At 51.8% G+C, this 15,294-nt stretch overlaps 1 protein-coding gene across 1 annotated transcript in view; it reads right to left on the bottom strand.

Annotated features, from left to right (window-relative positions):
- LOC307204637 (uncharacterized protein) overlaps nucleotides 1-14,812 on the bottom strand; it is a 42,414-nt gene extending 27,602 nt beyond the window's left edge. The window contains exons 1-4 of the mRNA XM_079956239.1: nucleotides 14,631-14,812; nucleotides 4,875-5,014; nucleotides 2,630-2,659; nucleotides 398-514 (exon numbers count right to left, since the gene is read on the bottom strand). Coding sequence (XP_079812365.1) covers nucleotides 398-514; nucleotides 2,630-2,659; nucleotides 4,875-4,970 — 243 coding nt within the window. The 5' untranslated portion in view covers nucleotides 4,971-5,014; nucleotides 14,631-14,812. The remainder of the gene's footprint in view (nucleotides 1-397; nucleotides 515-2,629; nucleotides 2,660-4,874; nucleotides 5,015-14,630) is intronic.
- Nucleotides 14,813-15,294: the final 482 nt, after the last annotated feature.

The following is a 15,294-nucleotide window of genomic DNA, read 5'->3' as shown; positions in this document are numbered from 1 at the left end:
AAGAAAGGCATTGAGGGCCACTTGCTGGCTGCTCTGATCTAACCCAAAACTAAACAAATCTGCCCAGATATGTTGAATGCTGAAAAGCAGTTGCTCCTGTAAGAGGCTTTGAGGGGGTGAGTGGGTGGGCACAAAATCCTTGGAGGGAGGAAGGTCATGAGCAGAGACCAATCCGGAAATCAGGACAGAGGGCTGGTGGGGTAATGTCAGGGACTGGCTGGATGAGTAAGAGTGGGGGACCCTGGATTGTGGTGGTGGGACACTGGGGAGCAGCCTGGGGAGGCGCTTGAATCAGGAGGGTTCAGAAGGAGGAGGCTCTTCCAGGACAGTCTCCGTGTGAGCGCAGTCCCAGTCCCACTGGCTCTCCTCCCCCCTGACATCCCACACATTCACTCACCTCTCTGTCTGCTTCCTCTTCGAGAGGCAACCTCAGGAGTAAGTGCAGGTACTGGTGGACTGTCTCTGCGCTCCTGGAATCCCGCAGCTTGAGTCCATAGTATCTATAGAGGGCGTTCTAAGGGTTGGGGAAGGTTTGGGTGAGTCACAGGGAGGAGACCCCACCAGCTACATCAACTGCTTTTGGAAAACCAAAGAATTTCAATTTTACCGTCTGAAAATGTCGGGTAATACTAAATAATAATAATAGATTGCAAGTACTAGGCAATTGTTTTAATGATTTGTATGCAATTTTACACATCTTCTGAATTCCCAAGTCATGTTACAACTCTTTAAAGGTAAAGGTAAAGGGACCCCTGACAATTAAGTCCAGTCGCAAACGACTCTGGGCTTAAAGCTCATCTCGCTTTAAGGCCGAGGGAGCCGGCATTTGTCCGCTTCCACAGACAGTTTTTCCAGGTCATGTGGCCAGCATGACTAAGCCGCTTCTGGCGAAACCAGAGCAGCACACAGAAATGCCGTTTACCTTCCAGCCGGAGCAGTACTGGCTTCAGCTGGGGAGGGTGGGATATAAATAAATTATTATTATTATTATTATTATTATTATTATTATTATTTACTTGCACTATGTGCTTTTGAACTGCTAGGTGGGCAGGAGCTGGGGCCGAACAACGGGAGCTCACCCCATCGCAGGGATTCGAACCGCCGACCTTCCGATCGGCAAGCCCAAGCGGCACAGTGGTTTAACCCACAGCACCACCCGCGTCCCTATTACAACTCTTTAGTACTCCTCATTTGGGGAATTTGAAAGTTGACAAGTTCAGCATGTCCTAATTGCTCTGCCTCCACTGTTGGAGGCAGGAATGCTTCTGAATACCAGTTGCTGGAAACCACAGGAAGGGGAGAGTGCTCTGTGTTCGAATTCTGCTTTCCAGTTTCCCATGGGCATCTGGTTGGCCACTGTGAGATAAGGATGGTGGTCTAACCCAGCAGCCTCGTCTTTCATTCTCATGACACACTTTTGTCCTAGATACGCTGACCCTAGGCTCTTCCCGCTTTTTTAGAGGACTAATACCTGCACCTACAGCCTCTTACAGGTGTCCCCAGCCTCCCTCCACAGTAATGTGATTGGCTGTCACCGGTTTAAAAGGGAAGCCTGTCCAATAGTGGTGGAGTGGTGTAGATGAGTGTGGAGTCTTCTTTTGCCTCAAGGCACAGGTACTCTGTCTGATTAGATGAACTGCTTTTGTAGATATTTGTATATATATTTAGCTCACAATAATAAATACTGCACTAAAGAACCTAGGACTCTGAGCTTTCTGCTAAAAGCGCCGCGAGGAATTCGTGACAGGGTTATGGGCCCAGCACACTTCTGCTGCGCATGAGTACAGGTGGCTGTTATCTAGCCGTGGGTGCTGGAGGGGAGCTGCAGCAATGGAGCAGTCCAGAGCTGGCGTGCTGCTGGAGAAGCTGACGGCCATGAACTACAGCATCTGGTCAGTCCGCATGCAACACTTTCTCAAGCGTGAGGGCCTGTGGAAAGTGGTGGAAGATCCACCGCAGCCCCCTGAGGAGGATGAAAAGGATGAGAAAGCCTTGGCTATGATCATCCTTGGAATGGACGACAGCCAGCTAGTCTACGTAGCTGATAAGGTGACAGCAAGTGAGGCGTGGGATGCGCTCAAGCTGTCCATGTGCGAGAGACATCTGGCTTGCTGATAACACTGACCAGGAGAACGTACCGGTGTCGGAAGACACCGGGGGACTCCCCGGTGAACCACCTAAAATTCCTTTGGACTTGCTGTGGACTTGATCACGCAAGTACCTTCTGCTATCCGGAGAGCAGAATAAACCCTTTCTTCTTTGAATCAACCTTGGTGTCATTTGGCTTCCTTCCTCCTGTCCCGGAGCAACGCAGACCCAGTCAGTGAACTCCAATAAGGCTACAGATCCAATACTCTCTGTGGAAGTGCTGGGTCAGAATGACGCAGCAGTAATGTGATTGGCTGTCACCGGTTTAAAAGGGAAGCCTGTCCAATAGTGGTGGAGTGGTGTAGATGAGTGTGGAGTCTTCTTTTGCCTCAAGGTGCAGGTACTCTGTCTGATTAGATGAACTGCTTCTGTAGATATTTGTATATATATTGAGCTCACAATAATAAATACTGCACTAAAGAACCTGGGACTCTGAGCATTCCGCTAAAAGTGCCGCGAGGAATTCGCGACAAGGACTTACCTTGTTGTGTCCAGGCTTGGATGTCTTCTGCTGGGAACAAAATGAAGAAAAGTGTCATGTTTCTTGTCTAGAGAACAGTTGCCATCTATCTGCCACTTGTCTTCTCTAAAAAAAACCCACATGCCTAGAAATAGACTTCTTGCAAAAATCATTTGGAGTAAAATCTATTGCAATCAATTCTTCTTCTTTTTTAAAGTAACACTCCAAAGAAGATTCAATAAATCCTCTGGACTGGGAGACACACCATTCATTTAAAGCACTTTGTTTCTTGCCATGAACAAACAGAATCTAGGCATTGTGGCTATTACTATTATTTATTAAATTTCTGTACTGCCCTTCATCCGAAGATCACTGGGCGGTTTACAATATAAAAACTCAAAAATACATACCATAATAACAAACAGACAATACCACTCCCAGTATGATTATTTATTAAATTTTCTGTTGCAGAAAGTATTTGCTTGCCTGCTCTGCCAAATGCCCAGGCCTGGCAAATTAACTGCTCTTGAGAGCGAAGAGGAAATATTGGCCATATCAGGCACAATACAGTCACAAAAACTTTTACTGCACAATATCGGATTCTCAAACGTTCCCAGATATCGGGAACGATCAGCTGCAAAAGTTAAAGAAAAAAACATGCAACATTTCCTGGGGTCCAAGTCATCCCACCAAATCAAGTTCATGGATTGGTTCTTCTTCCGGTCTACAGATCCTGCACTGGTCGCCTTCTCTGCTTCCCCAAATTTGCCTGGTCCTCTTTTCAAGCCCCACCAGGAGAAAGTCGTCTCTTGCATCTGCAAATAGGACCTTCCTCCAAGCTGGGCTCCCAATAGTTCAGGCCGAGGCAAACATGGCCCTCCAGCTGTTTGGGGACTCCAATGCCCATCACCCCTGACCTGCTGGTCCTGTTAGCTAGGGATGATGGGAGCTGTAGTCCCAAAACAGCTGGAGGGCTGGGTTTGCCTTTGCCTGTGATAGTTCATGGCAGTTCCCCTTCTAAATGCTCCCACCAGCCCCAGGCAACATATGGTCCAGAACATTTAGAGGGCACCAGGTTGGGGAATCCTGGTTCACGCTGCGCAACATCAGACCAGGGTGGCTAAAAATCAATGACCCCCTTTTTAAAAAATGGATTTCTTTGATTTAAATCACATTTTTTAAAAAATTAATTTGGATTTCTAAAATAAAATGCTTTTGGAGGAAAAATCTTCCGAAATATATTTTTCTTTTTAAGTTGCATTATAGTCCAACGGCTATTCACTGGGAAGTAAGGATTTATTTTAAGTTTTTCATATATGCTAAAATTCATTCTAAGAATTTAAAAAAAAAAAAGTTAACCACATCAGTTAACAAACATAGATATATATGCTATAATGTTATTGTTTTAGTTAAATAAATTGTTTAAATTCTAATTAAGAAAATGGTTATTTTTCTTCCAATAAGGTACAGCAGAAAAGTTGTCCAAATATACAGTGGTAGCTCAGGTTAAGAACGTAATTCTTTCCGGAGGTCCGTTCTTAACCTGAAACTGTTCTTAACATGAAGCACCACTGTTAGAGGTTGCTTGAGAGCAATCAGGAAATATGGCTCAAGAGTCGGTTTTCCAGCTTTCTTCTTAGTGATCAAAACCTTTAGAATGCAGAGCGCCTCTATTCCGTGTCTTGCTCATTCACGGGCAGAATCTGAGAGTGGGCGGCCCTTCAACCTTCCCCAGCAGAGTAATTTCTTGGGGCCCAGTCTGCGCCTCCCCTCTCTGCACGGAAGCCTACTGCGCAAGGAAGGCTTGGGTAATGGGGGACCCCCCTCCTCCCCGCTTTGCTCAGGCAAGGTGTCCTGGCACCGCCTTGCCTCCTCCGACCCCTGCATCTCCTCTCCTTCCTCCGCTGAGGAAATGCTGCTTCCCACGATCTTTGGGGGCTCTCTGAAATCCACCCGGCTTTTCCCCTCTCGCCCCTGAGCCGATGGCAGTTCTTAACCCGAGGTACTATTTCTGGGTTAGCGGAGTCTGTAACCTGAAGCGTCTGTACGCAGTTAACTTATTATACCCCACAATAATTTCATAATTATGTGTCTATGCATTCCTAACAGTATAACCAAATCAGTAGTAAAAACTACTCTGGAAATTTATTATTCCCAAAATGAAACCTTCATCTGGTTGTAAATATTAAGATTATACAAGCAAGAATGTAAAAATATGCTTTAAATCGATTTGATTTCAATCAAATCCACCCTGCATCACACACACCTGGGGAGGTGGCTGGAGGTGTTGGAGGATGGTCTCCAAAATCTCCCTTTCATCCATCATCTCCAAAGCTTCTCTGACGGTTCTTCCTCCCAGCATTTTCTTACCCACCAACAAGTACTCTAAGTTTTCATCAGAGAGTTCTTCAGAAAAAAAGAGAGAGAGAGAGGTGAGTAAATGAGGTGGATGAGAGGGAAAGGTACCGTGTTTTTCCATGTATAGCACGCCCCCATGTATAAGACGCCCCCTATTTCTGGGCACTCAAAATTTAGAAAACGGGGGCAGATTGCCAAGACTTGTTAAGCTTTTTTGGGGAGGGGTTGCCCAGAGTGGTTGAGCTTTTTTGGGGGGGAGGGAGCCATTAATCAAATTGCACAATTGCAGGCAGGCATCAACCACCAAGTCACCTATCGTCTGCCAGTTGACAACAGCCCTTTCCACAGCAAAGAAATCATAGCTGGGAATCTCTTCCTGGCGGCTACAATCAAGCGCCCGTCCCCCCTCAGCACTCCCCCTGTAGAAGAGGAGCCCCAATTTGACACTTGATTTGGGGGGTAAAAAACCTCGTCTTATACATGAGAAAAGACGGCAAGTTCTTTCTCAGGGGGCTTCTCGCCTGTTGCAATGAGCGGGTGCATGCCATATCTGAACAGGGATCATAGAACTGTAGCGTCTGAAGGGACCTGCGGGTCACCTAGTCCAACCCCCAACAATGCAGAACAGGGGCAGCCACCCGGAAGTCCCACGCCTCTTAACAAGGAGGGGTGGGGTGGGGTGGGGGACTTCCACCCAGACATCAAGGAAACCAAGAGAGACCCTGACCTTGTATCATAATAATAATAATTTATTATTTATACTCCGCCCATCTGGCTGAGTTTCCCCAGCCACTCTGGGCGGCTCCCAATCAAGTATTAAAAACTGTCAGAGCTGCCTCCAGGTCCCAGCTCACAGAGGACCAACGCTAGGCTGTAGTTATGTACAAAAGTCTTTATTGAGATTCAGTCTCCATTTTAAAGCCGCAGCGTGCAGCTCTACGTCCCGACCTTAGACCGGCGAAGTCCTGTCTGAGTCTCCTCCCCCTCCACACCAGTTTAAGACTCTCGCTTTGCTCCACCTCTTCCTAAGTTCCTTTCTCCTCTGGGCCCTCCTGCCCGCTAGGGTCTCATCCTTCCTGGACTCCTCTGACGCTGACTCTGACGATTCTTGCCCCTCCTTCCGGCGGGCTTTAGGACCTGGTTCCCTATCCGGGCTACCTTCTGTGCCGCTCGCCTGTACCTTTGAACTTGGCGCGCGCGCCCAGCCTGCAACTTTCCTCTTAACCGTTAACTCGCTCTCCGATGGAGGCGTGGTCAACCCTGACTCATCTTCTCTCGCTGGTGGTGCATATGTGGGCTCTGACACCTGGGACTCCTCCCCCCCACTACGCTCCGGTGGGGAAGCTGGTCCTGACTTCCAACCGCTGCTCTGGGAGTCCCCGCTGGCCCCTTGCTTCTGGGGTGTCCCCCTTGGGTCGCCCCTTGCCCTGCCCATCGGCGCCCCCTTCTGTGAATCTTCCGATTCGCTGGAGAGGCTCATGGAATCTATCGGGCTGCTGTCATATTCTCCTACGCTGCCCTCGGATTGCTCCCCCTCGCTTTCCATCTCCTCTCCTCCCTGCGCTCCCGCTGAGTCCCTGACATCCATCCCCCCTCGAAGCCCCCCCTTCCCCCCTCCCCCTCTTCTGGCCTGGGTTACGGGTGCTCCAATGCTGTGGGGGTGCATGCCGGATACCGGTCTTCCCCCCTGGCATGCTGCCAGTCCGTGACGGGTACATCGACGTCGCTCTCCTCCGCTTCCATCTCGTTGCCGGCGTGCTCGAAACCAGGATCCTCCCCCAACCCGTCCATGCCCCCTTGTTCCCCCATTTCCTCTGGGTAGTCTGCGTGCCAGGGCCCTCTGAGCAGTCTCCTGCGCCACTCCTCCTCGGGTTGAGTGTCCCACCAATAAGAGCGTTCCGCACCCAAGTCTGAGACCGACCCCTCCGGCAAGGTAGTCTCTGGAACCGTCTCCTCAGCCGAGGAGAACCCCTGAAACGTACTGGCTGAGAGTGTGGGGGTGAAAAGATATTCGTCAAAATAATCCTCCGGCATGGGCCTGTGTGGGAAGAGTGCGTGGAACTCGTCTTTGAGGTAGTGCTCCTCCACCGCATAGTACGGCACCCAGCTGTTGGCGCTGGCCGGGGCACCTTCCCTTGCGATGAGATATTCGACTCCCTCTTCCCCCCATCTCGAGTCCAAAATCTCCGTCACCTCGTTGAGTGGCCCCGCCCTCGGCGACCCCCCTGTCATGGGTGCATCTCTAAGCGGACTGGGAGCTGTCCCTGGCTCCTGAAACCTGTGAGGTGCCTTGTAGGGCGTTAGCACCGATCTATGAAAGACCGGGTGCATTCTGGAACCCTCCGGTAGTGTCAAACGGAAAGCCACTGGGTTGATCTGTGCCTCGACTAGGTAAGGGCCCAACTGCTTGTGTCCTAGCTTCTTCTTAGCTAAGGATCTGGACTGCACTGCCTGGGCCGCTAACCAGACCCAGTCCCCTACCCGTATGTCCTCCCCCACTCTTCTGTGTTTGTCTGCTTGCATCTTGTATACGTGTTTTGCTAGGTCTAACTGTCTACGGAGCTGTTCATGGACCTCCTGTAACTCCTCTGCCAATGCCTCTGCTCCCTGTGGATACCCCTCCCCCTCTTTCTCTAAGCCCGGGAAGGTCCTGGGATGTCGCCCGTGGTTGGCAAAAAATGGTGTCACCCCCGTGGACACGTGTTGTGTGTTGTTGTAGGCAAACTCGGCCAGGGGCAGATAGTCCACCCAGGTCGAGGGCTGCTGGTTGGCGTAACATCTCAGGTACTGCTGCATGACGGCGTTGACCCTCTCCGCTTGTCCGTTGGTCTGCGGGTGTCTTGCCGACGCTAGGTTGACCTTGACGTTCAGGATCCCCATCAGCTTCCGCCAGAAACTCGAGATGAACTGGCGCCCCCTGTCGGACAGGATAGACCGTGGCAGGCCGTGTACCTTGAACACGTGGTCTATGAACAGCTTGGCTGTCTGTTCCGCTGTGGCCACCTTCGCGCAAGGAATGAAGTGCGCCATCTTGGTGAACATGTCGACTACCACGAGTACTGCTGTTTTGCCCCTCGAGCTGGGCAGGTCAGTGACAAAGTCCAAGGCTACCCTCTCCCACGGTTCGGACGGGGTCTGTAGCGGTTCTAACAGTCCCGCCGGCGGTCTGTGTACTGGCTTGGCCCTTTGGCAGGTGTCGCACCTCGTGACGTAATCCGCGACTTCTCCCCGCATCTTGGGCCACCAAAAGTCTCTGGCTACTAATTCCACCGTCTTTTCCTTGCCGAAATGTCCGGCGCTGGGTGCGTCGTGTAGCTGTTGCAGTACTGTCGCGCGGAGTTCATCTCCCGGTACGTAGATGGCCCCCTTGCGGAGGAGCAGTCCGTCGCGTATCTGGAACTCGTCGTCCTTTGCCGTGCTGCTGCGCACCTCCTCCATCTTGGAGCGCGCGAAGGAATCTGTTCGCAGCTCGCGCCGTATCGCTTCCAGGTCTACTGTGGCAGAAGCGCATGCCCACGCCTTGGGTGCGAAAATGTGTTTGGCCGCTACCGGTGCTGCTTCCTCCAGATACTGCGGCTTCCTGGATAGCGCATCAGCCATGATGTTGTTGTCTCCGGGGATATATTCTATCCTGAAGTCGAGATCCGCAAAGAACTCCGCCCAGCGGATGTGTCTCTGGTTCAGGAACCGCGCCGTGCGCCAGTACTCCAGGTTCTTATGGTCCGTGCGAACTTGCACCGTGTGTTTGGCTCCGATGAGGAAGTGCCGCCACGCCTTGAATGCTGCATGAATGGCCAGCAACTCTCTGTCCCAGATGGTGTAGTTCTGCTCCGACTTACTGAGTTTCCTGGAGTAGAAAGCACACGGCCTCCAATCCCCTTGCGGGTCTCGCTGCAACAGGACTGCCCCCACGGCTCTGTCGGAGGCATCCGTCTCCACCCTCATGGGCTTGCTGGGGTTCACATGCAGCAGTTGTTCCTCGGAAGCGAAAAGACGCTTGAGTTTCTGAAAGGACTGCTCCGCCTGCTCCGTCCAGATGAACTTCTTCTTCTTGGAGCTGAGGGTGTCCGTGATGGCCGCCGTCTGCATAGCGAAACCCTTGATGAACTTGCGATAAAAGTTAGCAAAGCCGACAAACCTCTGGACCTCCTTCCGATTGCGCGGGCTCTTCCAGTCCAGTACTGATCGTACCTTGGCGCTGTCCATGGCGATTCCCTTGTCGGACAGCTTGTAGCCCAGGAAATCCACCTCCGTCATGTCGAACTGGCATTTCTCCAGTTTGGCGTAAAGCCTGTGCTCCCGTAGTCTTTGCAGGACTTCCTTGACATCTCTCTCGTGAGCCTCCTGCGATTCCGAGAAGATCAGAATGTCGTCCAGGAAGCAGACGCACTTCTTGTAGAGGAGCCCCGCTAACACGTGATGCATGAAGGCTTGGAAGCAGTGGGAGCCATTTTGTAAAAAGAAGGGCATAACCCTATACTCATAGGTGCCCAAGGGCGTGAACATGGCCGTCTTCCACTCGTCACCCTCCCGCATGCGTATAAGATTGTACGCCCCTCGTAGATCCAGCTTGGTGAAGATGCGTCCCTTCCTCACCGTCGCGAGCAAGTCGTCGATCTTGGGCATCGGGAAAGCCGTGGGCTTGGTTTTCGAATTTAAAATTCTGAAATCAACTACAAGCCTCTTCTGGGGCGTGTCCTTCTTCTTCACAAAGAACACAGGACTGCCCCCCACTGCTTTGGATTCTCGGATGAATCCCCGCTTCAAATTGTGATCTATGAACTCCCTGAGCTCTTGCAGTTCGTCTTCAGACATGGAGTACAGTTTTCCGGTCGGCAGCGTTGCCCCCGGCAGGAGGTCAATCTTGCAGTCGTAGGGTCTGTGGGGAGGCAGCTTGTCCGCTTCCTTCTCGCAGAAGACCTCCAAAAACGCCTTGTACTTGTCGGGTACCGCTTGCAGCATGCCCAGTTGTAGCTGTGGGTCATCCTCTTGCCCCTCGTCCTCCTGGTTAGTCATGATGCAATGTTCTGCGCAGTAGGAGGAGCAGAAGGTCAATTTACGCTGGTACCATGCCAATGCCAGGCTGTGCCTGTCCAACCAGCTCATGCCCAACACTATGGGCGTGTCTGACAGTTGGGTGACGTTGGAGCTGATGACTTCGCGGTGATTTCCAATGCGCATCACCATTGGCGGCGTTTGCTGTACCACCTGTCCCCCCAGCAATTCTCTTCCATCGACTGTCACTACTTTCAGGGGCATCGTGGCAGGCAGGAGCGCTATGCTATGTTGCTTGATGAAATCCACTCCTATAAAGTCTGCATTGCTACCAGAGTCAATGGTAATAGGCACTTCCATGGTGAGCCCATTGGGAAGCTGGAGTGTTGCGGTGAGCTGCACCACTGGTTTGGGCAGGAGGGGGTCTGTGGGCTGTAAGATTCCTGGGGACTGCTTCACTGATTCGTCTGGCTGGGCCCCAGCGGCTCTGCTTCCAGCCAGACTTCGTCGTTTCCCTGCTGCGGTTCCCTCTGCTGAGCTGCTTCTGTTACTTTTGCTGAGGCTGCATTGTGCTTGCGGAGCCTCTGGGGGCACTCTTTTGCCATATGCTGAGCACTTTCGCAGATGTAACACTTCCTGTTCCCTCTAGGAGACTTCACCTTGGCTGCTCCTGGTGTGAGGGCTCTGGTTGCTGATTGAGCCTTGGCACCACCTATCTCCATCGGCTCCTCTCCCCCTCCCAGTGGAGGCGTGGATTGAGCGCGCGCTGAGTCTCTGGGAAAGAAAGGAGGTGCCCTTGCTGGCGTGCGTCCCCAACGCCCTTCATCCTTGCTCCAGGGACGTTCTTCTAGCCGCACACCAATCGTCAACGCCTTCTGGACCACTTCTTGAGTGCTCCGTGGCCTCTCCCCCCTTGCTATTTCGTCTTTCACAGCCCCGTTGAGCCCCTCCCAGAACAGGTCCCTGACGAACGCTGAGTCTTTTTCCCATCCCAGCGCGTTGACCAATGCAAAAAAGCGGGAATGATATTGCCTTACAGTGGCTCTGCCTTGTTTCAAACCGTGAACCTCCTTTCTAGCGACATCCACATCGATCTCCGATAAAAAACAATCGTCCATCGCCTTAATGAAGGCTTTTGCGTTTTGGAGGACTGGATCATTATCTCTCCACAGATTGCACAACCACGCTTTAGCTTCTCCATGGAGATGCGTTAGTATGAAGCCTACTTTCTCCTGCTCATCTCTAAAGTCCTTCTCCAGCAACTTTAGCGCAAAAACTACGTCTGCTCTGAAGTTAGGATATTGCTGCAGACTCCCATCGAAATGCGACACCAGGCTCCCCCCTCTCTTCCCGAGCCCGATCCCTTCTGATTTGGCTGCCGGTGGCCCCTGTTTAGTCAACATTTCCAACCTGTTTTGCAGATCCTTGCAGACAGCATCTGATTCCTCTTCTCTCCTCCTTGCCGCTCGTATTTCTGCGTTAAGTTGTACCACGGCATCTTGCAAAGCTGCCAGTCGTTCTTCTGTAGTCATCTTGTGCTGCTTTTGTGAGCTCGCGAAGCACCAATCTTCGCCCCTCGCTGCGTCCTCTCACGTTGCGAGGTTCTTTGAAATTTGAGACAGGACTTACTGTCAGAGCTGCCTCCAGGTCCCAGCTCACAGAGGACCAACGCTAGGCTGTAGTTATGTACAAAAGTCTTTATTGAGATTCAGTCTCCATTTTAAAGCCGCAGCGTGCAGCTCTACGTCCCGACCTTAGACCGGCGAAGTCCTGTCTGAGTCTCCTCCCCCTCCACACCAGTTTAAGACTCTCGCTTTGCTCCACCTCTTCCTAAGTTCCTTTCTCCTCTGGGCCCTCCTGCCCGCTAGGGTCTCATCCTTCCTGGACTCCTCTGACGCTGACTCTGACGATTCTTGCCCCTCCTTCCGGCGGGCTTTAGGACCTGGTTCCCTATCCGGGCTACCTTCTGTGCCGCTCGCCTGTACCTTTGAACTTGGCGCGCGCGCCCAGCCTGCAACTTTCCTCTTAACCGTTAACTCGCTCTCCGATGGAGGCGTGGTCAACCCTGACTCATCTTCTCTCGCTGGTGGTGCATATGTGGGCTCTGACACCTGGGACTCCTCCCCCCCACTACGCTCCGGTGGGGAAGCTGGTCCTGACTTCCAACCGCTGCTCTGGGAGTCCCCGCTGGCCCCTTGCTTCTGGGGTGTCCCCCTTGGGTCGCCCCTTGCCCTGCCCATCGGCGCCCCCTTCTGTGAATCTTCCGATTCGCTGGAGAGGCTCATGGAATCTATCGGGCTGCTGTCATATTCTCCTACGCTGCCCTCGGATTGCTCCCCCTCGCTTTCCATCTCCTCTCCTCCCTGCGCTCCCGCTGAGTCCCTGACAAAAACAATACAGTGTTAAATGTTAAAAACTTCCCTAAACAGGGCTGCCTTCAGATGTCTTTTAAAGATAGGGTAGCTACTTATTTCCTTCACATCTGAAGGGAGGGTATTCCACAGGGTGGGCGCCACTACCGAGAAGGCCCTCTGTCTGGTTCCCTGTAACCTTACTTCTCGCAATGAGGGAACCGCCAGAAGGCCCTCGGTGCTGGATCTCAGTGTCCTGGCTGAATGATGGGGGTGGAGAGGCTCCTTCAGGTATACTGGACAGAGGACGTTTAGGGCTTTAACACTTTGAATTGTGCTCGGAAACGTACTGGGAGCCAATGCACATCTCTCAGAACCAGTGTTATTTGGTCCCGGCGGCCGCTCCCAGTCACCAGTCTAGCTGCCACATTCTGGATTAATTGCAGTTTCTGGGTCACCGTCAAACGTAGCCCCACGTAGAGTGCGTTGCAGTAGTCCAAGCGGGAGATAACTAGAGCATGCACCACTCTGGTGAGACAGTCTACAGGCAGGGAGGGTCTCATCCTGCATACCAGGTGGAGTTGGTAGACAGCTGCTATGGATACAGAAGTAACCTGTGCCTCCATGGACAGCTGTGAGTCCAAAGTGACTCCCAGGCTGCGCAGGGGCACAGTTACCCCATTCAGAACCAGGGAATCCCCCACACCCGCCAGCCCCCTGTCCCCCAAAAACAGGACTTCAGTCTTGTCAGGATTCAACCTCAATCTGTTAGCCACCATCCATCCTCCAACCGCCTCCAGGCACTCACACAGGACCTTCACCGCCTTCACTGGTTCTGATTTAAAGGTGAGGTAAAGCTGGGTGTCATCTGCATACTGATGAACACCCAGCCCAAACCCCCTGATGATCTCTCCCAGTGGCTTCATATAGATATTAAAAAGCATGGGGGAGAGGACGGAACCCTGAGGCACCCCACACGTGAGAGCCCAGGGGTCTGAACACTCATTCCCCAACACCACTTTCTGGGCACGGCCCAGGAGAAAGGAGCGGAAGCACCGTATAACAGTGCTCCCACCTCCCAGCCCCTCTAAACGGTCCAGAAGGATGTTATGGTCGATGGTGTCAAAGGCCGCTGAGAGATCCAGCAGAACTAGGAAACAGCTCTCACCTTTGTCCCTAGCCCGCCGGAGATCATCAACCAGTGCGACCAAGGCAGTTTCAGTCCCATGGTGAGGCCTGAATCCTGATTGGAAGGGATCCAAATGGTCCGTATCCTCCAGGCATGCTTGGAGATGTTCGGCAACCACCCGCTTAACCACCTTGCCCAAGAATGGTAAATTTGAGACTGGGTGATAGTTGGCCAAATTGGCTGGGTCTAAAAAAGTTTTTTTAAGAAGCGGTTTAATGACCGCCTCTTTCAGTGGGTCTGGGAAGGCTGCCTCACAGAGAGAAGCATTCACTACCCCGCAGAGCCCATCGCCCAGCCTTTCCCGGCTCGTTTTTATCAGCCAGGATGGGCAAGGATCAAGGAGACAGGTGGTTGGTTTCACTTGTCCAAGCAGCCTGTCCACATCCTCGGAGGTAACAGATTGGAATTGATCCCATGTAACAGGACTAGACAGAACTAGACAGTGCTACTCTCCCGCCCTGTCCTTGCTCCCACGGTGGAGTCTACCTCCTTCTGAATCTGAGCAACTTTATCTGCAAAAAACTTTGCAAAAGCACTGCAGGAGATCTTGGGGTCCCTACCAGGCCCTGGTGGTGCAAGTGGTTCTGATAGATTGTGAACCACCTGAAAAAGTCTCCCGCTGCTGTTTTCTGCATTGCCACTTGGTAGGCTCGACGTTGAGCTCTAGCCCATGTCCAGTCTGATTCAGAGTGAGTTTTCCGCCACCGGCACTCTAGCCATCTCAACGATTCGCCCTCAGCTCTGGGGAAAACCACGGGGCTGTCCAGGCTCCATGCAATCAGAGAGGGCGCTTCGGAGCCAGACAGTCAATAGCCCTGGTTAACTCCGCATTCCAACGGGCCACCAGGGAATCAGCCGAGAGGCCACCAACTTGGGATAAAACATCCCCTACCGCTCTCTGGAAACCAGTTGGATCCATTAAGTAGCAGGGGCGGACCATCCGAATTGGTCCCACCTCCCTGCAGAGGGGAAGGGTCGCGGAGAAGTCCAGTTGCACCAGGAAGTGATCTGACCATGGCACTTCTTTTGTTTCGCTTTTAGTTAGTGTCAGATCACCAACATCCGTAGAGGTAAACACCAGGTCTAAGACCAAGGGGAACCCAAGAGGGATCTGGTTCTGCCTACTCACCTGGGAACGCTGGCCCAGAGTCCTCAAGGCTCTTCTTTTTTGAGGGCCGCTGCTGGCTTGGGTCTTGCTTCACCAGCCCTGGCAAGACTAGGGGTCTGGCCTCTGCCGGTCTGGCCTCTGCCGCTGATGGGGTAGGCTTTGCCAATGCCGGCAGTAGGGCAGGGGCCTCGTCCTCATATGAGGGGTAGATCTTTTGATTTCTCCTCCTGCCCTCTGTGGCTGATGTTGAAGGCTTTGCCAATGCTGGCAGTAGGGCAGGGGCCTCCTCCTCGTATGAGGGGTAGATCTTGTTCTTCTTTTTTCTTTTTAGAAAAAAAGCCATCCTGCAAGATGCAAAAAGATTAGGAATTATTGGGAAATGATATATAATGAATTGAAAAAAACTGTTTAAAAAGACTTTTGTTAAGAAACCAGAAGCATTCCTTCTAGGAATTTTAGACCAAGATGTAAAAAAAGAAAATTGGAAATTATTTATGTATGCAACAACAGCGGCAAGAATTTAATTAGCACAAACTTGGAAGACAGAAGAAATACCAACGAAAGAACAATGGCAAGGGAAACTTATGGAATATGCAGAACCGGCAAAACTAACAGAAAAATTACATGAAAAGGACAACAAAGACTTTAAAAGAGAATGGGAACCATTTACAACATATATGAAGAG

This window comes from Podarcis cretensis, assembly GCF_951804945.1.
Source record: "Podarcis cretensis genome assembly, chromosome: 16".
NCBI classification, from domain to species: Eukaryota; Metazoa; Chordata; class Lepidosauria; order Squamata; family Lacertidae; genus Podarcis; species Podarcis cretensis.
This window is presented reverse-complemented; position numbering and strand designations above follow the sequence as displayed.